At 46.7% G+C, this 23,539-nt stretch overlaps 2 protein-coding genes across 2 annotated transcripts in view; one reads left to right on the top strand and one right to left on the bottom strand.

Moving 5' to 3' along the window:
* LOC110490812 (plexin-B2) overlaps nt 1-20,073 on the bottom strand; it is a 184,912-nt gene extending 164,839 nt beyond the window's left edge. Inside the window, exon 1 of the mRNA XM_036945206.1 lies at nt 19,615-20,073. The gene's annotated coding sequence lies outside the window, so the exon portion shown is untranslated. The remainder of the gene's footprint in view (nt 1-19,614) is intronic.
* Nucleotides 2,406-3,988, top strand: LOC118938899 (pollen-specific leucine-rich repeat extensin-like protein 3). The gene is made up of 2 exons (XM_036945559.1): nt 2,406-2,414; nt 3,383-3,988. Exons 1-2 carry the CDS (start codon nt 2,406-2,408, stop codon nt 3,986-3,988), a joined length of 615 nt encoding a protein of 204 aa, XP_036801454.1.
* Nucleotides 20,074-23,539: the final 3,466 nt, after the last annotated feature.

Below are 23,539 nucleotides of genomic sequence, written 5' to 3'. Positions count from 1 at the left end.
TTTATTGGATTCTAATCATGGTCCAAATCCGATGTTAGGTACTATAGGTATTGAAGATAATATGAATCCTGTTTTTTGGTTGTTTTTTAGTTTTTTAAAATCACTAATTTAAGTGAAATCAATTAGAGATCAAATTATATTTCAACAAAATGTTTCAGGAGTGCTAATCCGATCTGTTTCTAACTACAGAAACGATTTCAGAACAATCTGAGATGGGTGTCGATAGTCTTGTCCTTTTTGAAGTGGAATGACTCCTCTCACACTAGGAGACCAATACAAGACCAGCACCACTCTAGCTAAGTACGGTTCAAAACGAACATGCCCCCCTGAAGCTATTCATTAGAGCTCTCTTCTCCTCTAGAGGCACGTATCTAACAGGACAAAACGGGAGGGAAAATGACACGTTTAGTGGTGAAATGCCACAGCACCACTCCCAGTCACTCAGCTGAAGAGCTCCTGAGGTAAATGAAAGGGCCAGGATCGCAATTACTGGAGAAAGGCAGCCAATCTCAGGCCTCGCTGTGGACTGCATTGGGATTGGGTAATGGGGTGGGGTCTAGGGGCTATAACAACAGAGTAGGGGTGTACCCTATGGGCCCTAGTCAAAAGCAGTGCCTATATAGGGAATAGGGTGGCATTTGGAACAGCAGAGAGTAGGTGTGTAGAGACTAGAGAGAGTGGATGGTTGAGAGCTACAGCCACTGTGATTATAGTGAGAAGTGTGTGGAGTGACTGGTGTCAGGTTCTCTCAGAGATACTAGTCCACAGCTTGGCATATGGACCCTGGTGTTCAATGCCACGTTACAGGACTGACGGTACTGAGAGAGGAAGACTATGGCCACAGTATTCCAGCAGTTCCCTGGTGTTCAATACCACATTACAGGACTGACGGTACTGAGAGAGGAAGACTATGGCCACAGTATTCCAGCAGTTTCAACAGCATATCCAGACAGATGTTCGCTAGATGTGTGGCCTGTGTTTAATACACTTCATCATTAGGTGAAGGACAGCCAAGTAGAAAACAGACCAGCAGGAACATGAGTTACCTCACTGACAGAGTCTTAATGACAGTTAATTAACCCTCCTTCCATCAGTCAACGTGCTGTCTCTCAGTGACACCACACACACACCTTTCAGTGACATGGCCCGTCGATAAAAACACCACGATGCCACAGCATAACTGATACCCTCAAGTAGCATAATTCACTCAGAGTCCTCATCGATTAGCAGCTTAGTCCATCCATCTAACAAACAGGGAGAGACGCAGATTCACACGCTGGTCTATGACAAGCAATCCTTCACTCGTCTCCCAGTTTTATGACAAACAGAATAGATTCCAATTAAGCAGCAGGCCTTATCTGCCACTAGCACACAGAGAGAGACAACAGAGAGAAAGAGAGCGACAGGAACAGGGAAGTATCCACTACTTTCATCTTCAGCGTCTAAGACTGTCACTCACTATCCTGCTTCTGCTAATTACCAACCAAAACAATCTTGGAACACCACAATATAGACTCCCCGGACAGTTTATTAGGTACACCACCCCATTCACAGAAATGATAGTTCCTACAGACTGCTTATGAAGCAGGCATACAGGCATACAGGCATTCAGTTACTGCTCGATTGAACTTTACATTGTGGACTGGATGGATGTACCCAATAACCCGAGTGTATATTCAGTCAGGGACCAGATGGATGTACCTAATAACCTGAGTGTATATTCAGTCAGGGACCAGCCAGTGTATCTTCCACAGTATAGTGATGATCAAATCTAACATGGAATGTCATTTCATCTTACTCTGCAACCTGTTGGCCACAGAGGAGAGAATCAGGAGAGGAGGATTATGGGTAAATGTCAGATGAGGATGACAGTGCGTGTCCGTGTGCACACTGAGCCTACCGGTACAGTGAAAGAAACACCCAGAACTTTAGAAAACAGCGAAGAGAAGAATCGGCCCAACAGTCTGAAGATTCCAGGTGATGTCATAAACTGTGCCCTGTTTTTGTGAGGATGGATGGGTGGAGGGAGGAGAGCGGGGACAGTGTGTTTAATGGAACCGACAGAGCACAGCTACCACTGCAAATCACTCCTCCATCAGCCAGCAGGAACAGTCAGTCACTCCACTCAGTCGCTCCTCTCCGATGACTACAGACAATGCACCCTCACATTCCTTTCCTCCTCCACTCAGATAGGTCCACTCTCTCGTCTTTCCTCTCCTCCCTCCGATACAGGCCTGGGGCCCTCACTTACCACCCTATTCTTCCTCTTTCCCAGATAAATCCAGAGGAACCTCCCACAGAACAACTTAACACCTCCATCCCTGGCTTGTATAATGAGCTATGTAGTAGGACACACGTTGTACAGCATTTCTATTCAGCCAGATGGAGTATAACTGGTAGACATAATGGGAGAGGTAGGAGGGGAAGCAGGAGCAAACCTTCCTCCTCGTCCTCTGTGATTTACAGTGGGTTGGGTCTTGGACGAGATGAGACTGCCAGAGGAGATCTGTTAACAAACATATGACTGTTGACATGAGACTGCCAGAGGAGATCTGTTAACAAACATATGACTGCTGAGATGTAAATGAGAATGGATAACTGTCGACAGAGAGATGAATCACAGCTGTAGTGGAGTGTGAGTCTGCTGCTGCTGTGTCCTTGGGAAGTGACTGTGATCAGCACTGTCTCTGTGTGTGTGTGTGTGTGTGTGTGTGTGTGTGTGTGTAGGTGCGTGTGTGTGTGTGTGTGTGTGTGTGTAAAGGGGTGTGTGTGTGTGTGTGTGTAAAGGGGTGTGTGTGTGTGTGTGTGTGTAAATGTGTGTGTGTACTCCTTAGTATCGTGGCTAGGAAACAAAACACCAAGCAGATTTAACTTCTTTAGGAAAACAGATCTAGTGATGGAAACAAACATTGTTGTCATCCCGAACACACACACACACCCCCCACAGCTGAAAGACAGTGGCAGGCAGCAGGTCCTTGTTAGAAGGGACAGACGGGAGGGACAGACAGACGGGAGGGACAGACAGACGGGAGGGACAGACAGACGGGAGGGAGGGACGGAAAGACAGACGGGAGGAAGGGAGGGACAGACAAATGGGAGGGAGGGACAGACAGACAAACGGGAGGGAGGGACAGACAGGAGGGACCGTTGAGATTGTCTCCAACCACCACTCATCATGACCAGTATTACTTTATTGATCACCTGACAAATAGGGTTGTTATGGATGGATGGCTGGCTGGCTGGCTGGCAGGCGCACGTGTGTGAGTGAGAGGGGAAGTGGATAGGCTATGTCAGTGAAATATTTCCCTAAAATAAGCAAGGCTTTCCAGAGACAGGGCAACAACCTTCATAAACTAATTTCCCTCCGGCCCTCACAACTCAGTCCACCTCATCTCAGTCCCCCATCAGTCCACCTCCGCCCCCCATCAGTCCACCTCCGTCCCCCATCAGTCCACCTCCGTCCCCCATCAGTCCACCTCCGCCCCCCATCAGTCCACCTCCGCCCCCCATCAGTCCACCTCCGCCCCCCATCAGTCCACCTCCGTCCCCCCATCAGTCCACCTCCGCCCCCCATCAGTCCACCTCCGCCCCCCATCAGTCCACCTCCGTCCCCCATCAGTCCACCTCCGTCCCCCATCAGTCCACCTCCGTCCCCCATCAGTCCACCTCCGTCCCCCATCAGTCCACCTCCGTCCCCCATCAGTCCACCTCCGTCCCCCATCAGTCCACCTCCGTCCCCCATCAGTCCACCTCCGTCCCCCATCAGTCCACCTCCGTCCCCCTCCCTCACCCCTCTGTGCTGAACACACCTCAGCCCCTATCTTCCCTCCTTCCCACCCTCATCCAGACAGAGACAGGGCAGTGGATGAGGAGTGACGGCTGCTGGTCTTATCACAGTGGAATGCTGCTGGTCGCTGTTCACAGTCTGATAAGACTAAATGGAACCGGGGGCATTTCAGCAGGCTGTGGTGAAATGACCAAACACTGACACAAGGCAGGGACGGAATGTACTGTAAGAGTGTGTGTGTTAGTGGTGGGGGGGGGGGGGGATTATTTGTTCCAGCCTAGTAATATCCTGCCTCTGTTTGTCCGAGGTACATACATCCCTAGGGCATCAGTGTTAGCCTAAACCACCTTCACCACAACCCACACACTGTCAGAGACCCAGAGGACGTGCTGAGCTTCTGGTCATTGAAAATCAGTTCACCAAGCGTTAGAGAGCTAAAACTATCCCTCTTACCTGAATGACATACCACTTGTTTTATTCATTCATTTCTGGAGAGAGGCAGCATGTTTGTTGTCTTTAAGAACAGCGAGGTGTGTGAGAAAGAGAGAGGGGGTTGGGAGAAAGAGAGAGGGGGTTGGGAGAAAGAGAGAGGGGGTTGGGAGAAAGAGAGAGGGGGTTGGGAGAAAGAGAGAGGGGGTTGGGAGAAAGAGAGAGGGGGTTGGGAGAAAGAGAGAGGGGGTTGGGAGAAAGAGAGAGGGGGTTGGGAGAAAGAGAGAGGGGTTTGGGAGAAAGAGAGAGGGGGTTGGGAGAAAGAGAGGGGGGGTTGGGAGAAAGAGAGAGGGGGTTGGGAGAAAGAGAGAGGGGGTTGGGAGAAAGAGAGAGGGGGTTGGGAGAAAGAGTAGAGAGCGAGAGATTTAATTGAATAGAGATTGAAGTGTGAGTTTGGCTGAAAGCAGAGTTTCCATTACCGTGGAAATAAACCAATTCCATATGAATAACTGCCCTCATAATACATAATAGTGGCTGGAATTTACAATGAGGGCCACGAGGCATCCACTACATACGTCCACTACATCCACCCACGACATCCATCCATCCATCCACCCACGACATCCATCCACCCACGACATCCATACACCCACGACATCCACCCATCGTCATGTAGAAAACAAATCGCTCCAATCATGGCAGGAAATAAAGGAGAAAAGAGGGGGAACAAAAAGAGAGCGAGATGTGAAGAGAGAAAGAGAGACAGGGATGGAGTAACATTCCAGACAACACACCTCCAGCTCCACTGATCTCAGTTCACTGTAATGAGAGGAGAAAGTCAGCAGGCACAGGGAGCAGGAAATACCAAACTGATTGCTGGAACAGTCTAGAAACAGACAGCAGAGCAGAGTGACTGTTCACACTACTCTGAGTAGGTACTGCTTTAGCTGTTGTTTATATAGCTCCCTCACTGGCATGTATAATGGAGGTTTTGTAGGAATAATGATTCATGACTAATGGGCAGATCGTTACTTCATCTTAAAGCTGCAATATGTACCTTTTTAGGAAGCACAACCAAAATCACATAGAAAAGTGCTTCATAGATCTGTCACTCTTTGAAAGCAAGTCTAAGAAGCGGTAGATTATTCTATGTGCGCTATTTCTATGCTAAGCATTCTTAAGTATAGTTTTTGTGTCTTTTACTTTCGGTTTTGTCCACCAGCTTCAAACTGCTGAAAATACAACATTTTTGGTTCTGGAAATTAGATACAATGTCTCGCTATACTTATACTTGCTTGTTTTGTCACAAACTGAAGTTAGGCAAATTGTATTATAATTTTAGCAACCAGGAAATGGTGGAGCGATTTTTACATAATAACTTTAATGCCTTATTAAATAATAAGCAGATGTGATAAAGTATTACAAACCAAGTGTTTGTTATCAGCTTTAATACATAACTAATTAATAAAGCCCCATTTCCCAGCGTAGTGGACTAGCTAGAACCTCCTCCAGCACGTAGCTGGAAAGAGAACAGAGGGGAAGAACAGGAAGTTTGAGAGAGGGAAGGGGGAGGAGGGCTGTGATCCAGTTTGGCTGGGTGTTTGCTGTAAACATGATATCTGTGGTGTAGGGTGTGTCAAGTCCAAGAGGACACAGAGAGAGACAGAAACACCGAGAATAGAAGGAGAGAAACGCAGACAGACAGACCAACCAAGAGAGTTTCTAGAACAAAGTTATTTAGTCTCTCCAGCTTCAACCACAGCCATTTTTCCTACCAGTCAGGCTCTGTAATTAAACTTCAGTAATGTTGTGATCATCTAATGCGTAAGCCAAGCCGGCATGTAAACAACCGTCCACCCATGCAAACGACACTGCCAATCCTGAAGCATACATTCATAGATTAAAACGTGTGTGTGGGGTGCGGCGCCATCTCCTTGTGATTAGATTTACATTAAGACACACACACAGCAGTCTGTTAGTAGGAGTTTGAAGAGCGTGGTAAGAGGCAGTCTGTTAGGAGGAGTTTGAAGAGAGTGGTAAGAGGCAGTCTGTTAGGAGGAGTTTGAAGAGAGTGGTAAGAGGCAGTCTGTTAGGAGGAGTTTGAAGAGAGTGGTAAGAGGCAGTGTGTTAGTAGGAGTTTGAAGAGCGTGGTAAGAGGCAGTGTGTTAGGAGGAGTTTGAAGAGCGTGGTAAGAGGCAGTCTGTTAGTAGGAGTATGAAGAGGGTGGTAAGAGGCAGTGTGTTAGTAGGAGTTTGAAGGGCGTGGTAAGAGGCAGTCTGTTAGTAGGAGTTTGAAGAGGGTGGTAAGAGGCAGTCTGTTAGTAGGAGTATGAAGAGGGTGGTAAGAGGCAGTCTGTTAGTAGGAGTATGAAGAGGGTGGTAAGAGGCAGTGTGTTAGTAGGAGTTTGAAGGGCGTGGTAAGAGGCAGTCTGTTAGTAGGAGTATGAAGAGGGTGGTAAGAGGCAGTCTGTTAGTAGGAGTATGAAGAGGGTGGTAAGAGGCAGTGTGTTAGTAGGAGTTTGAAGAGCGTGGTAAGAGGCAGTCTGTTAGTAGGACTTTGAAGGGCGTGGTAAGAGGCAGTCTGTTAGTAGGAGTTTGAAGAGGGTGGTAAGAGGCAGTCATACAGTTCCTTCAGAAAATATTCACACCCCTTGACTTTTTCCACATTTTGTTGTGTTACAAGGTGGGATTAAAATGTATTTCATTATAATTTCTCTCTCAAAGATCTACACAAAATACTATTATATCAAAGTGTTAGAAAACTTATGACAAATAAAAAGACAAATATATCTTGATTACATCAGTATTCAGCCCCGAGACAATACATGTTATAATCCCCTTTGGCAGCAAATACAGATGCAAGTCTTTCTGGGTAAGTTTAGAAGAGCTTTGCTCACCTGGATTGTATAATATTTGCACATTATTATTTTTACAATGCTTCAAGCTCTATCAAGCTGGTTGTTGATCCTTGCTAGAGTCATTTTCAAGTCCTGCCATTTATTATCAAGACAATTTAAGTGAAAACTGTAACTAGGCCACTCACGAACATTCAATGTTGTTGTCTTGGTAAGCAACTTCTGTGCATATTTGGCTTTGGGTTTTAGGTTATTGTCCTGCTGAAAGGCACATTTGTATCCTAGTGTCTGATGGACATCAAACAACCAGGTTTTCTAGGATGTTACCTTGTTTAGCTCTATTCCATTTATTTTCATCCTTAAGTTCTTGCCAATGACAAGCATACCCATAATATGATACAGCCACCACCATGCTTGAAAATGTGATGTGTTTGTCCCAAATATAACGATTTGTATTTCAGGACAAAAAGTGAATTTCTTTACCAATTTTTTTTTGAGTATTACTTTAATGCCTTATTGTAAACAGGAAGTATGTTTTGGAATTGTTTTATTCTGTACAGGCTTCCTTCTTTTCACGCTGTTAATTAGGTTAGTATTGTCAAATAACTGCAATGTTGTTGATCCATCCTCAGTTATCTCCAATGACAGCCATTAACTCTGTTTTAAAGTCACCATCAGCCTCACGGTGAATCCCTGAGTGGTTTCCTTCCTCTCTGGCAACTAAGTTAGGAAGGAAGCTCGTATCTTTGTAGTGACTGGGTGTATTGGATACACCACCCAAGGTGTAATTAATAACTTCACCATGCTCAAAGCAATTTCAATGTCTGTTTTTTTTAACCCATCTACCAATAGGTGCCCTTCTTTGGGAGGCATTGGTAAAACTCCCTGGTCTTTGTGGTTGAATCTGTGATTGAAATTCACTGTTCGACTGAGGCAGTCATTCAGAAATCATGTTAAACACTAGCTTTGCACACATAGTGAGTCCATGCAACTTATGTGACCTGTTGAGCACATTTTTACTCCTGAACTTATTTAGGCCATAACAAGTGGTTGAATACTTATTGACTCAAGACATTTCAGATATTCATTTGTAAATATGTGTAAAAATATAATTCCACTTTGAAATGATGGGGTATTGTGTGTGTAGGCCAGTGACAAAATGTCGATGTAATCCATTTTAAATTCAGGCTGTAACAACATATAGAACAAGTCAAGGGGTGAGTTCTTTCTGAAGACTCTGCAGCGAGACAGACATAGTTAAGAGAAGTGGCATGACATTTGGTTTCGTTTAAACTCAGCGTTCTGATTCAGAGGGCCCTCTGAACACTGGCTGGCTGGGCCGTTGTTAGGGAGTTCTGGGAAAGAGCTTTGAGGTTGGAGAGGAGAGGAGGCTGCCAATGTCATGCAGAGTGAAACCGGCACTAGGCCAAACACAGGAACAGGAAATTAAGCACATGGACTGAGACGAGATGGTCAGATATGCACACTGTGTGTAGCCTACAAACACGCACAAAAAGTTCACACACACAGGGAGGAATTGAATGCTGTGCCCTTCAATCAGGCCAGTGATTTCAGTAAACAGTAGTCCTGTAGGGTTTCTTTCCACGTGAGGTCTGGATACAGACATGACTAATTATTACGGAGAATGTATGAGGCCCTGATATAGAACACTCTGATATAGGTAGCATCCTAAATTGTAACCTATTCCCTATTTAATGCACTACTTTTGACAGGGGCCCATAGGGCTCTGGTCAACATTAGTGCACCATGTAGAGAATAGGGTACCATTTAGGATGCAGGCCATACCAGCGTGTCCTATATCAGGGCATCACACAGCCTCCCACATGTTGGATGAGGTTTTAATGTAGACTGCTCTGAGAACAGCCAGTAACGTTTAGAAATACTCCATTAGCATGGATAAGACCCTAATGTAGATAGATGTATAAGTACAAACACATTAGATTAGTCAATATATGGACTGAACTGAGTACAGTGTGCGTGCTAGGGGATGGGCAGAGGTGTGTGACTGTTAATGGTGGTGGCTGATATTCCCTGCTCCAGGAACACAAGCAGATGGAATGCTACCAACAGTGTGTGCATCTCTCCCATACCCATAGGCTACTCCATTATCTACACCCCCTGGCACCTACCCATAGACTATTTCATTATCTACACCCCCTGGCACCTACCCATAGACTACTCCATTATCTACTCCCCCTGGAACCTACCCATAGACTAATCCATTATCTACACCACCTGGAACCTACCCATAGACTACTCCATTATCTACACCCCCTGGAACCTACCCATAGACTATTTCATTATCTACACCCCCTGGCACCTACCCATAGACTAGTCCATTATCTACACCCCCCTGGCACCTACCCATGGACTAGTCCATTATTTACACCCCCTCTGTTACCTACCCATGGACTAGTCCATTATTTACACCCCCTCTGTTACCTACCCATGGACTAGTCCATTATTTACACCCCCTCTGTTACCTACCCATGGACTATTCCATTTGCTACATATCACTGTTACCTACCTATGGGCAGCTACAATCTCTACATTGTTCTTACCTAGCTATGACATGACCTTGTTATTTTTATCTAGTAGCGACATGACCTTTCACGCCTGCTGACCACTGACCCCAGCATCTGTCGTCCTGGGCAACGCAACACAACACACACGACTGTGTGAGAAAACACCGCTGATGTGTGAAATAGAAACACCTTCTGGGCTACAGCTAGCTCCTCACTACACTATGTTTGCATCCCAAATGGCACCCTATTCCCTGTATTGAGCACTACTACCCATGAGGCCCAGGTCAAAAGTAGTGTCCTAACAAGGGAATAGGGTGGCATTTGAGACACAGACTATGCTGCTGTGCTGTTGTGTGACACAGTGATATACTGCCAGTTAAATACCAGAGGGGGAGACAGAGGGGGAGACAGAGGGGGAGACAGAGGGGGAGACAGAGGGGGAGACAGAGGGGGAGACAGAGGGGGAGACAGAGGGGGAGACAGAGGGGGAGACAGAGGGGGAGACAGAGGGGGAGACAGAGGGGGAGACAGAGGGGGAGACAGAGGGGGAGACAGGTCTCAGCCGGTAACAGCTTTAAACAGCAGTATTCAGCATCCACCACCCCTCTCAGTCCAGGATCACCACATCGTATCCAACTAATCATCAAGATGTTGATGATTAATCTAAATGAGTTGTTAGTGCTGGGCTGGAACAAAGCCTGCACCTCTTGCAGCTCTCCAGGATTGGCTGTGAGTCTCTTCTAGAGCCTCAAAGCCTTTAAGCAAGCAGCAAGAGACAGACAAGAGGTACTCCCACAGTTGAACAGATGATCACAGCAGGTGTACAGTCTGTTAGGGGATGTCACAGACAGAATAGATAATGGCAGAGACACAGACAGTGTGTAAAGAAGTCACTCAGTAAGTTAAGTTCACTTCATAAAAGCCAGCAACCACACCTACTGGCCTAGTCTACACTGTGTTAAAACAGGAGCTACGCTAGTCTACTGGTCTAGTCTACACTGTTAGAACAGGAGCTACGCTAGTCTACTGGTCTAGTCTACACTGTGTTAGAACAACAGGAGCTACGCTAGTCTACTGGTCTAGTCTACACTGTGTTAGAACAGGAGCTACGCTAGTCTACTGGTCTAGTCTACACTGTGTTAGAACAGGAGCTACGCTAGTCTACTGGTCTAGTCTACACTGTGTTAAAACAGGAGCTACGCTAGTCTACTGGTCTAGTCTACACTGTGTTAGAACAGGAGCTACGCTAGTCTACTGGTCTAGTCTACACTGTGTTAGAACAACAGGAGCTACGCTAGTCTACTGGTCTAGTCTACACTGTGTTAGAACAACAGGAGCTACACTAGTCTAGTCTACACTGTGTTAGAACAACAGGAGCTACGCTAGTCTACTGGTCTAGTCTACACTGTGTTAGAACAGGAGCTACGCTAGTCTACTGGTCTAGTCTACACTGTGTTAGAACAGGAGCTACGCTAGTCTACTGGTCTAGTCTACACTGTGTTAGAACAACAGGAGCTACACTAGTCTAGTCTACACTGTGTTAGAACAACAGGAGCTACGCTAGTCTACTGGTCTAGTCTACACTGTGTTAGAACAACAGGAGCTACGCTAGTCTACTGGTCTAGTCTACACTGTGTTAAAACAGGAGCTGCGCTAGTCTACTGGTCTAGTCTACACTGTGTTGGAACAACAGGAGCTACACTAGTCTACTGGTCTAGTCTACACTGTGTTAGAACAACAGGAGCTACACTAGTCTACTGGCCTAGTCTACACTGTGTTAAAACAGGAGCTGGGCTAGTCTAACAGACTTTAGGCCATTAGGAACCCTGTTAAACAGGTTAGCATAGCTCCAGTTGTTCTATGACAGTCTACTGTTAAACAGGTTAGCATAGCTCCAGTTGTTCTAACTGTTAAACAGGGTTTCCTAATGGCCTAAAGTCTGTTATTACAACTGGAGCTACACTAGTGTCCTGTTAAGCAGGTTTTCCTGGAGCTTTCACACACACACAAACCTGCCTACTTTATAATGAATGTCCCCGCTTACACTGAAAACAGTATGGTGTTACCCTGTACCCTTTCTAACCGCGTGTTACCCTGTACCCTTTCTAACCGCGTGTTACCCTGTACCCTTTCTAACCGCGTGTTACCCTGTACCCTTTCTAACCGCGTGTTACCCTGTACTCTAACAGCTAAAGGCTATTGGTAAGCAGCAGCAGGGACCTCAGCGTTACCACTACTTTAGGGCTCATAATTAAAACTAAAGCGTGAGGAATGTTTGAGGATTAACGAGCGCATTACGTGGTGTTCAGGGGGAGAGAGAAAGATGAAATTCCAGCACCAACAGAATGCAAGAGGATTAAAACAGTGGTGAGCTCTTGGTCAATATCACCAACACACAAAAGGTCCCCAGCAGGTAGGCTAAGCTGCTTTTGACAGTCACTCCCTCTAAAACCTGGACACTGTGGTGAGCGGCTGACAAACACACACACACATTTGGCGGCTCTCATATATCAGCCATCTGTCAGTGTGTGTGTACCTGTATTTCTCCACTGCATATTTAAACACAAAGCAAAGCTTTGATTTTGTCTTTTGATTTCTCCCCTCCCGGAGACTTGATCTAGCTCAGAGTATAAACAAACTATTCCACTCTTCCTTCACTCTGAGGGATGAAAAACTCTGCTCTTATCTTCCTGTTCCCTTCAAGCAGTCTCTCTGCTGCTCCCTTCAAGCAGTCTCTCTGCTGCTCCCTTCAACCAGCACCACCAAGCAGTCTCTCTGCTGCTCCCTTCAACCAGGGCCAACCAGCCAGTCTCTCTGCTGCTCCCTTCTACCAGGGCCAACCAGCCAGTCTCTCTGCTGCTCCCTTCTACCAGGGCCAAACAGCCAGTCTCTCTGCTGCTCCCTGGATATAGAAAACAGAACAGACAGGGACCAGAGAACTCTACTCTCCATATGGATATAGAAGACAGAGCAGACAGGGACCAGAGAACTGTACTCTCCATATGGATATAGAAGACAGAGCAGACAGGGACCAGAGAACTGTACTCTCCATATGGATATAGAAGACAGAGCAGACAGGGACCAGAGAACTGTACCCTCCACATGGATATAGAAGACAGAACAGACAGGGACCAGAGAACTGTACTCTCCATATGGATATAGAAGACAGAACAGACAGGGACCAGAGAACTGTACTCTCCATATGGATATAGAAGACAGAGCAGACAGGGACCAGAGAACTGTACTCTCCATATGGATATAGAAGACAGAGCAGACAGGGACCAGAGAACTACTCTCCATATGGATATAGAAGACAGAACAGACAGGGAGGGACCTGAGAACTCTACTCTCCATATGGATATAGAAGACAGAGCAGACAGGGACCAGAGAACTACTCTCCATATGGATATAGAAGACAGAACAGACAGGGACCTGAGAACTCTACTCTCCATATGGATATAGAAGACAGAACAGACAGGGACCTGAGAACTCTACTCTCCATATGGATATAGAAGACAGAGCAGACAGGGACCTGAGAACTCTACTCTCCATATGGATATAGAAGACAGAACAGCCAGGGACCAGAGAACACCTGTCTCTAAGAAGTCCTCTGTCTGGAGAGGCCTGCGACATCCCGTCTCTAAAAAGGTGTCTGCATACTAGGTTCAGTTTGCTCCTAGTAGAACTCGGCGTAGTGAACGTCTGTCTCCCTTAAAAATACCTTTGCTTGAAAACACCTTAGCAAGTACGCACTTCCTCTAAAATAGTCTGAATGAGTCGAAGACAACAAGAAATCTGTCATTAATTTTGATGTTTTTGCCAAGTAGATCTTAGTCACTCAATTGTACATCTAACAGATGTTTGGTGAAGTATTTCTCAAGTGAAAAAAATGTTATTCAATGATAGATGGCTCGTTTTTATGCACAACACTTCATTGAAGAATCCCCACTATTGACCAATCACAGACGATGGGCATAGACTTCGGCTACCGAACTTCAGCTTGCTTCGAGAAAAAACTGCAGGAACAGCCGAAAAACCTTGTTGACCACCAACAATGGCACAGAATGTTGACACGTGGACCCCTTAAGTCCTCTGTCTGGAGAGGCCTACAACACACTATGTATGCGTGTGGGTGAGTTGGGGGGGGGGGGGGGGGGTGACACCAGCAGGAGAGAGAACCCCCAGTGTGCTGCAGCAGCTGTCCCCCTACAGGTGTGAGAGGGGGTGTGATCTCACCTCAGACACAATGTTGACACACACACCTAAACAAACCCCAGGCCAGTGAGGTCACACCACCACCCCTCTGCATGATGCCACCACCTCAGGGGAGGTCCCAGCGCACGTGTGTCCAGTAACATCATTTATGTGAGGTTACTACACAGACAGACAGGGCACCAATATACTGAGTCACTTCTCAAATCTGCCACCAAGCCATAGCGTGACATTAAGACCGCCACAACATCCCACAGCTTGGTCACCAAGGGAAAGAATACATACAGACACACCAAACACGACAGTAGTGACCATGGGCCAAGTCCACCAATATCTAACAGCAAACAGTGAGTAGCAGTGCAGTGACAGTAGCATGGCAACATAACTAACTGCCCCATATAAAAAAGTGAAACAAGAGAAAAACAAATAAGACCAAGTAACCTAGTTCATGAATGTTATTTATTTAACCTTTATTTAACTAGGCAAGTCAGTTAAGAACCAATTCTTATTTACAATGACGGCCTAACTAACCCGGACGACAGTGGGCCAATTGTGCACCACCCTACAGGACTCTCAATCACGGCAGGTTGTGATACAGCCTGGAATCAAACCAGGGTCTGTAGGGATGCCTCTAGCACTGAGGTGCAGTGCCCTAGACCGCTGCGCCGCTCAGGAGCCCAAACATATGAACATGTAAGGACAAGGGTAACATTTACAGTAACCCTCCACACACTGAAACAAGTCAATGAGTCACCATCAATTAACCGTCATCCATGGCAGAGCTCAGACTGTGTGCTGGAATTTAGGAATGTCCAGGACTGACAGTAAATGTAGGACAGACAATGGAAACTGAAATGTCCAGGACTGACAGTAAATGTAGGACAGACAATGGAAACTGAAATGTCCAGGACTGAGGGTAAATGTAGGACAGACAATGGAAACTGAAATGTCCAGGACTGACAGTAAATGTAGGACAGACAATGGAAACTGAAATGTCCAGGACTGACAGTAAATGTAGGACAGACAATGGAAACTGAAATGTCCAGGACTGACAGTAAATGTAGGACAGACAATGGAAACTGAAATGTCCAGGACTGACAGTAAATGTAGGACAGACAATGGAAACTGAAATGTCCAGGACTGACAGTAAATGTAGGACAGACAATGGAAACTGAAATGTCCAGGACTGACAGTAAATGTAGGACAGACAATGGAAACTGAAATGTCCAGGACTGACAGTAAATGTAGGACAGACAATGGAAACTGAAATGTCCAGGACTGACAGTAAATGTAGGACAGACAATGGAAACTGAAATGTCCAGGACTGACAGTAAATGTAGGACAGACAATGGAAACTGAAATGTCCAGGACTGACAGTAAATGTAGGACAGACAATGGAAACTGAAATGTCCAGGACTGACAGTAAATGTAGGACAGACAATGGAAACTGAAATGTCCAGGACTGACAGTAAATGTAGGACAGACAATGGAAACTGAAATGTCCAGGACTGACAGTAAATGTAGGACAGACAATGGAAACTGAAATGTCCAGGACTGACAGTAAATGTAGGACAGACAATGGAAACTGAAATGTCCAGGACTGACAGTAAATGTAGGACAGACAATGGAAACTGAAATGTCCAGGACTGACAGTAAATGTAGGACAGACAATGGAAACTGAAATGTCCAGGACTGAGGGTAAATGTAGGACAGACAATGGAAACTGAAATGTTCAGGTGGGGATATTCCAAAGCCTACGGGTGGAGAACTGAAGAACTAAATGATTCACCATACTGTAAATCCAATCGTATTCAGCACCTGTGCCGTATACAACTGGTGTAGACTTTACTGTGAAATGACTGCTGATGAGCCCTTCCCAACAATGCAGAGTTTAAAATAAGAAGAATGAAAAATTAGTAACAATAAACTCTACTTAGCAACAGCAGAACATGATGCATCTGGAGGACATCTGGAAGACTGACAGTAATGAACCATGATGCATCTGGTGTCACTCAGGACTGACAGTAATAAAGAATCTGCTGTCACCCAGGAGGACTGACAGTAATAAAGAATCTGCTGTCACCCAAGAGGACTGACAGTATTAAAGAATCTGCTGTCACCCAAGAGGACTGACAGTATTAAAGAATCTGCTGTCACCCAGGAGGACTGACAGTAATAAAGAATCTGCTGTCACCCAAGAGGACTGACAGTATTAAAGAATCTGCTGTCACCCAGGAGGACTGACAGTAATAAACCATGATGCATCTGGTGTCACCCAGGAGGACTGACGGTAATAAACCATGATGCATCTGGTGTCACTCAGGAGGACTGACAGTAATAAACCATGATGCATCTGGTGTCACCCAGGAGGACTGACAGTAAGTACAGGACTTTATAGGAAATGGAAAGTGAAACCGTCAGGTGTGGAGACTACGGACCTTCCCAGGTTAACTTGGTGAGCAAACAGACTGGAATGAACATGTTCAGTGGTCTGATGAGTCAAGTACAAACACATGCATGCAGACACAGCCCCGTGCTTCCACAGTAAACAACCTTTGGACTCTAGCTTCTGAAGCCCAAGTACAGGTGACACACACTGCCGGTCACTAATGGACTAAAAGCTAATGCTTCAGTACACACACAGGACGTACAAGCGGCACTAAACAATCCCTCTGTAAACCTTTACCTTTCAGACCACTACTGTTCACCTGAACCTCCCTGTAAGAACTACCAGTCCTTAACTGTCCCACTTCACCAGGTGTCCCACTTAACATTTGAGTCATTTAGCAGTTGCCATTATCCAGAGCGACTTAGTTAGTTCATTCATCTTAAAATAGCGAGGTGAGACAACCACATATCACAGGTAGAGAAAGTACATTTTCCCTCAATAATGTAGCTCAGTAGAGTCAGAGTTAGAAAGCAGGGAAAAAGTCAAGTGCAAATTCACGAAAGTGGTGGTGGGATTTCTTAAAATACTATTTGAAGCGGTAGGGTTTCAGATGTTTTCAGAAGACGGGCAGGGACTCTGCTGTCTTAGCTTCAGGGGGAAGCTGGTTCCACCATTGGGGAGCCAGGACAGAGAAGAGGTTGGACTGAGCTGAGCTGGAGCTGCCCTCCCATAGGGGTAGGAGAGCCAAGAGACCAGAGGTGGCAGAACAGAGTACTCTGGTTGGGATGTAGGGTTTGAACATAGCCTGAAGGTAGGGAGGGTCAGGTCCTCTTGCTGCTCCGTAGGTAAGTACCAGGGTCTTGTATGTGAATCTACTATGGATAGAAAGTCAATGTCTTGTAATATGATGAATATATTATAAAATTGTGGCAAGTGACTATAATGAAACGTGAACAGTGGGAGAGAAAAACAAATGAAATACAAAACGATCAATAGACGGGTCATCTGACAACGTCAGGAAAACCATGTGCCCAGAGGTCACGAGGTCACGGCAGAGGTCACGCTTCCATGGGGCAGAGGTCACGCTTCCATGGGGCAGAGGTCACGCTTCCATGGGGCAGAGGTCACGCTTCCATGGGGCAGAGGTCACGCTTCCATGGGGCAGAGGTCAGCGTGTCATTGGGATTCTGGATGACCAGATAGCCAGAATGACTAGAAGCTGCCATGTGGGGAATCCTAAGTGACTTATTTCATCTTGTTCTTGATACCATGTATTGTTGTGACTGATTTCATGTCAATCCAGCTAACCAACAACTTTAACAATGTATATGAGTGTTCATTCACCAAATGTATTTGTTTTCAATAAACACTGGAGCTGAAACATAGTTAACATGTGGTCAACAATCTAATCCAACCAGTCTGTTTGCCCCATAGTTGTGCCCTCGTCGGTTCTGTTGCCCTCGTCGGTTCTGTTGCCCTCGTCGGTTCTCTATAGAAATCAAAAGCTGGGTTGTTTTCATTAATTGTGTTCTCTTCTCCCCCACACGTTCTTAAGCAGACAGACACAGGTCTTTGTTCCACAAATCATTATTCTGAATTGTCTACCAAGCGGTCCTCTTCAGATGAGAGACATGACCCCAAATTAACCCTTGTGGAGAGCTATTAGTCTGCCTGAACATTAGGAGCGACGGCCATGTTCACAATTGACAGGGACTTTTTGAATAGGGAACGGTGTTGCAGTGATTTGAGCCCACAGAAAATCAACACACGACACGTTGTCCACTTTCAGTATGTGTGAGACTCAGACAATGATGCATGGACGTGGTGGAAGGAAACAGCACCTGGCTCTGTGTGGGTGTCCAGTAAGCAGATGGTTGTGTTGGGGAGACCATCCAAGATTTTCCACACACACACACACCAAAATCTAGCTCTTCAATAATGGACATGTTCATTTAACGTTAATCCCTATGAAGGGTTGTGAAACAAACTTATACAGTCTTATGACAGAGATTACTATTTATGGGGGATGGAGGAGAGAGGAGAAGGGATGGAGGAGAGAGGAGAAGGGATGGAGGAGAGAGGGAGAGAAAGAAGACATACAATGTTGACTCTAAACAAGGCAGGTCCAGTGACTACAGAAGGGGGGGGGACTGTTCCGTTCTAGGGACAGAGGGGTACGGACAACGTGACAGTGCACACACACACTTGGTTTTGAGCAGGAAACATGAATCAATAGCGTCAGTGTATACTGTGTCCATGTTCAGCATGAAAGACAAACAAACAGGCCCATTACTCATGGTCAGTCTCAGACACAAACAGAGAGAGAGAGAGAAAGAGTCCCAGAGAGAGGAGGGGAAAATGCTCCCTCTGTTTTTGTCCCTCTCCTTTTGACCTTGAGGGGGCAGGGGCTCTTCCTGTTCTGGGTCTGAACCACTACAGCATGTGGTGACTGACTCTGCTTTCTCTACATGGGGTTCAAAGCCCAAAGCTGAACTGCATTCAGCATTAGATGGGATATGGGAATGAGACGGGACAGTGCTCTTACAAGTCACCTACTTGTTGGAATGGCTATACAAGCAGCCAATGTATGTCCATTGACAATGGCATGCAGGCTTCCATTGCAGCCTTTATTATACCTAAATGCATGTGTTCAGTTGACAGACGCAATGGTGGGAGTGATGCCTAGAACATTGGGAAATCCAGATCAGTCCAAACCAGGCACAGAGACCAGGTAACACATTAGCCTACAGCCAACATGGCTGAATACATACATGTTGCCTGGAGAATAGTTTCTCCTGAAGTCTGCTTGTAGGATGAGATGCTGTAGGTCGGTATTTTATTAGGATCCCCATTAGGTAGGCTACGGAGTAAAAGCCTTGTCGTTTCACAAATCTGTTGAGCACAACTCCCAACGAGTGAAATGCAAATTGTTGGCCTGTTTTGAAGAGCTCCCAAACACCGAGGTCAATGTTTGAAAACCATGCAGTCGTTTTCATGATAACATCCCACTGCAATACACATAGCAAACGCATCTAACGTTACTAAGCTACTTTCACCTACAAACCGTGCAACAGTAGCCCACTCACTGTATCATTGCCACGCAACATTGTAGCCGCGTGACTGGTTAATGAGGAACTGAGATTGGTTCCATTGATTAGGACCGGAACTCACACGCTAGATTTATTACAAAATTAACACTACACTATAGCCTTCTATGCCCTATTCTCAACTCGCTCCCCAGTTGTAAGGGCACAAGACATTTCTACCAAGCATTAGGATCCCGTTGTTATCCCTCTGTCATAGAGCCAGACCAACAATCTGTCGATTCCTTCACATCATTCTTAACCAAACTCAGCCGCAGAGAAGTTAAAATACACGGCCATGACCGGTCGCTTACCTCAGGAATTTGTAGTTGAACACGAACTCGCTGTCCTAATCGGTTCGTCTCCTCTCTTTTTGCAACCAAAACCCAAACGAAGTCCTATTGTCTACGTTGTCACCGTCCGTAAAAAGTTCAGATCTTCCCCGGGAGAGAAAACATTGTGAGATGCCGAAGGGAGCGAGCAACGACGCTCTAAATCCCGGGAAATATGACACGGTATGGAAGTTTGACACTTTCCCCACGACAATATATTTTTTCTTCACGCCCAAAAAAACGTAAATACAGAATGAATTCAAATGTGTTTCATATTCAAAGACGAACACACTGTTGGATTAAGTCCGCCCTGATGAATTGGCAAGAAACTGCACGTTGAACTGTAACGCCCGCGGTAAAGCGGCCAAGAAAAAGAGGGATGGAGTATCTTCTCCACCTCCTCCCCCTCTCTCTCTCTCTCTCTCTCTCTCTCTCTCTCTCTCTCTCTCTCTCTCTCTCTCTCTCTCTCCCCCAAGAAAATACACAGAGCCTGTACGGATCAGTTTACACACAAAACGGGGAGAGACTGCAAACTGTCGTTGAAGCCAGAGAAAAACAACTGAGCACTCCACCCTCTTCTTTTCAGTGGCAGCGCCCAATAAAAAGAGGGATGGAGTATCTTCTCTCTCTCCTCCCCCACAATGCATTAGACCGAGCCTGTACGGATCAGTTTACTCACACGACCGGGAGAGACTGCAAACTGCCGTGAAAGTCTGAGAAAAACAATTTGACCCTCTCCACCCTCTTCTTTTCACCGGAGACGAGAAGTAACCTCTGGAAGGCCCGCGAGCAGCTTTGTTCAAAGTTCGGAATGAAGTCTGTACAATGCTGAACAATTCCAGAATAAAGTGGAACATTGTAGGCAAACGCTAGGCTACATTGTAATCTGTTCTAGTTTTATATCGATGAGATTATTATGCTATATGAACATCCAACCTGGTTGTATAGGACCGACTGTCCCCCTTTCTGAAAATGGTTTTCAGACGCCACGGTGGGGTCAAATCCTACTTGACCGTGCAGTCGCCTATAATGCACGGCTCGTGGAGACAATAGTTCCATTGTTTCCTATGTTTGGTTAGGGGGCAGTGTGGAGGTATTAGGTAAATAACATACCTCGAAGGAATGTTACAGCAGGCCTAATGTCATTATTGCTTTATCAATTATAACTGAAGCAGGCTAATACACGATGCTTCAACACACCCATAACATCTGTCAAGATGTAATAGATCTTTGTTTGTGTGTTTTTCTACTCATTTGTTCATTTGGCCACACAGTTGCTGTGAAAATGTCAAAGAAGTCATTGAAGTCAGCCAGTGTTTGGAGAGGAACAGATTAAGCCTGGCCATGTTAGACTGGGTCCAGAGGAACAGATTAAGCCTGGCCATGTTAGACTGGGTCCAGAGGAACAGATTAAGCCTGGCCATGCTAGACTGGGTCCAGAGGAACAGATTAAGCCTGGCCATGCTAGACTGGGTCCAGAGGAACAGATTAAGCCTGGCCATGTTAGACTGGGTCCAGAGGAACAGATTAAGCCTGGCCATGCTAGACTGGGTCCAGAGGAACAGATTAAGCCTGGCCATGCTAGACTGGGTCCAGAGGAACAGATTAAGCCTGGCCATGCTAGACTGGGTCCAGAGGAACAGATTAAGCCTGGCCATGCTAGACTGGGTCCAGAGGAACAGATTAAGCCTGGCCATGCTAGACTGGGTCCAGAGGAACAGATTAAGCCTGGCCATGCTAGACTGGGTCCAGAGGAACAGATTAAGCCTGGCCATGCTAGACTGGGTCCAGAGGAACAGATTAAGCCTGGCCATGCTAGACTGGGTCCAGAGGAACAGATTAAGCCTGGCCATGCTAGACTGGGTCCAGAGGAACAGATTAAGCCTGGCCATGTTAGACTGGGTCCAGAGGAACAGATTAAGCCTGGCCATGCTAGACTGGGTCCAGAGGAACAGATTAAGCCTGGCCATGCTAGACTGGGTCCAGAGGAACAGATTAAGCCTGGCCATGTTAGACTGGGTCCAGAGGAACAGATTAAGCCTGGCCATGCTAGACTGGGTCCAGAGGAACAGATTAAGCCTGGCCATGCTAGACTGGGTCCAGAGGAACAGATTAAGCCTGGCCATGCTAGACTGGGTCCAGTAAAAACCACCAGGCTGGACCAGGGCTGCTGGACACACTTAAGACAACATTAGGCCTGCGTCCCAAATGGCACCCTATTCCCTTTATAGTGCACTGCTTTTCTCCGGGGCTCATAGGGCCTGGTCAAAAGTAGTGCACTATAAAGGGAATATGGTTCGATTTGGGATGCACACAGGGTCTGAAAGGTCAACAATAAAGCCACCTGCTCCTTTTCAAAGCCTGATGTCGGCCATTGGCTTTTGACCCCACTGTGACCTTTCTACATGCCAGGCTTTGATATGACTTGTGCATGTGTAGTCCTCCATGTTGTTGTTTCTAGTCTATTGAGGTGTGTGTCAGCTCCTATTCATGTTCAGTGAGCTTACTACACACAACTAAACCTAGCCCGTTCTCTCATTCCACTCAAGTGCCTCTTAGAGCCACCATAAGCCTGGCCAGCGACAGCAATGCTTTTTACTGCCAGTTATTATGGTGGTGACTGACTGAATGGGGACTGGTGACTGACTGAATGGGGACTGGAGACTGACTGAATGGGGACTGGGGACTGACTGAATGGGGACTGGGGACTGACTGAATGGGGACTGGTGACTGACTGAATGGGGACTGGTGACTGACTGAATGGGGACTGGGGACTGACTGAATGGGGACTGACTGAATGGGGACTGGTGACTGACTGAATGGGGACTGACTGAATGGGGACTGGGGACTGACTGAATGGGGACTGGTGACTGACTGAATGGGGACTGGTGACTGACTGAATGGGGACTGGTGACTGACTGAATGGGGACTGACTGAATGGGGACTGGTGACTGACTGAATGGGGACTGACTGAATGGGGACTGGGGACTGACTGAATGGGGACTGGTGACTGACTGAATGGGGACTGGGGACTGACTGAATGGGGACTGGGGACTGACTGAATGGGGACTGGTGACTGACTGAATGGGGACTGGTGACTGACTGAATGGGGACTGGGGACTGACTGAATGGGGACTGACTGAATGGGGACTGGTGACTGACTGAATGGGGACTGACTGAATGGGGACTGGGGACTGACTGAATGGGGACTGGTGACTGACTGAATGGGGACTGACTGAATGGGGACTGGGGAATGACTGAATGGGGACTGGGGACTGACTGAATGGGGACTGGTGACTGACTGACTGGTGACTGACTGACTGGTGACTGACTGAATGGTGACTGACTGAATGGGGACTGACTGAATGGGGACTGGGGACTGACTGACTGGTGACTGACCGAATGGTGACTGACTGAATGGGGACTGACTGACTGGTGACTGACTGAATGGGGACTGGGGACTGACTGAATGGGGACTGGGGACTGACTGAATGGGGACTGGGGACTGACTGAATGGGGACTGGGGACTGACTGAATGGGGACTGGGGACTGACTGAATGGGGACTGGGGACTGACTGAATGGGGACTGGGGACTGACTGAATGGGGACTGGTGACTGACTGAATGGGGACTGGTGACTGACTGAATGGGGACTGGTGACTGACTGAATGGGGACTGGGGACTGACTGAATGGGGACTGGTGACTGACTGACTGACTGGTGACTGACTGAATGGTGACTGACTGAATGGGGACTGACTGAATGGGGACTGGGGACTGACTGACTGGTGACTGACCAAATGGTGACTAACTGAATGGTGACTGACTGACTGGTGACTGGTGACTGACTGAATGGGGACTGGGGACTGACTGAATGGGGACTGGGGACTGACTGAATGGGGACTGGGGA

This window comes from Oncorhynchus mykiss, chromosome 15, assembly GCF_013265735.2.
Source record: "Oncorhynchus mykiss isolate Arlee chromosome 15, USDA_OmykA_1.1, whole genome shotgun sequence".
Taxonomy (NCBI): domain Eukaryota; kingdom Metazoa; phylum Chordata; class Actinopteri; order Salmoniformes; family Salmonidae; genus Oncorhynchus; species Oncorhynchus mykiss.
Note: the sequence above shows the minus strand (reverse complement) of the source record. Positions and strands in the feature narration are given on the sequence as shown.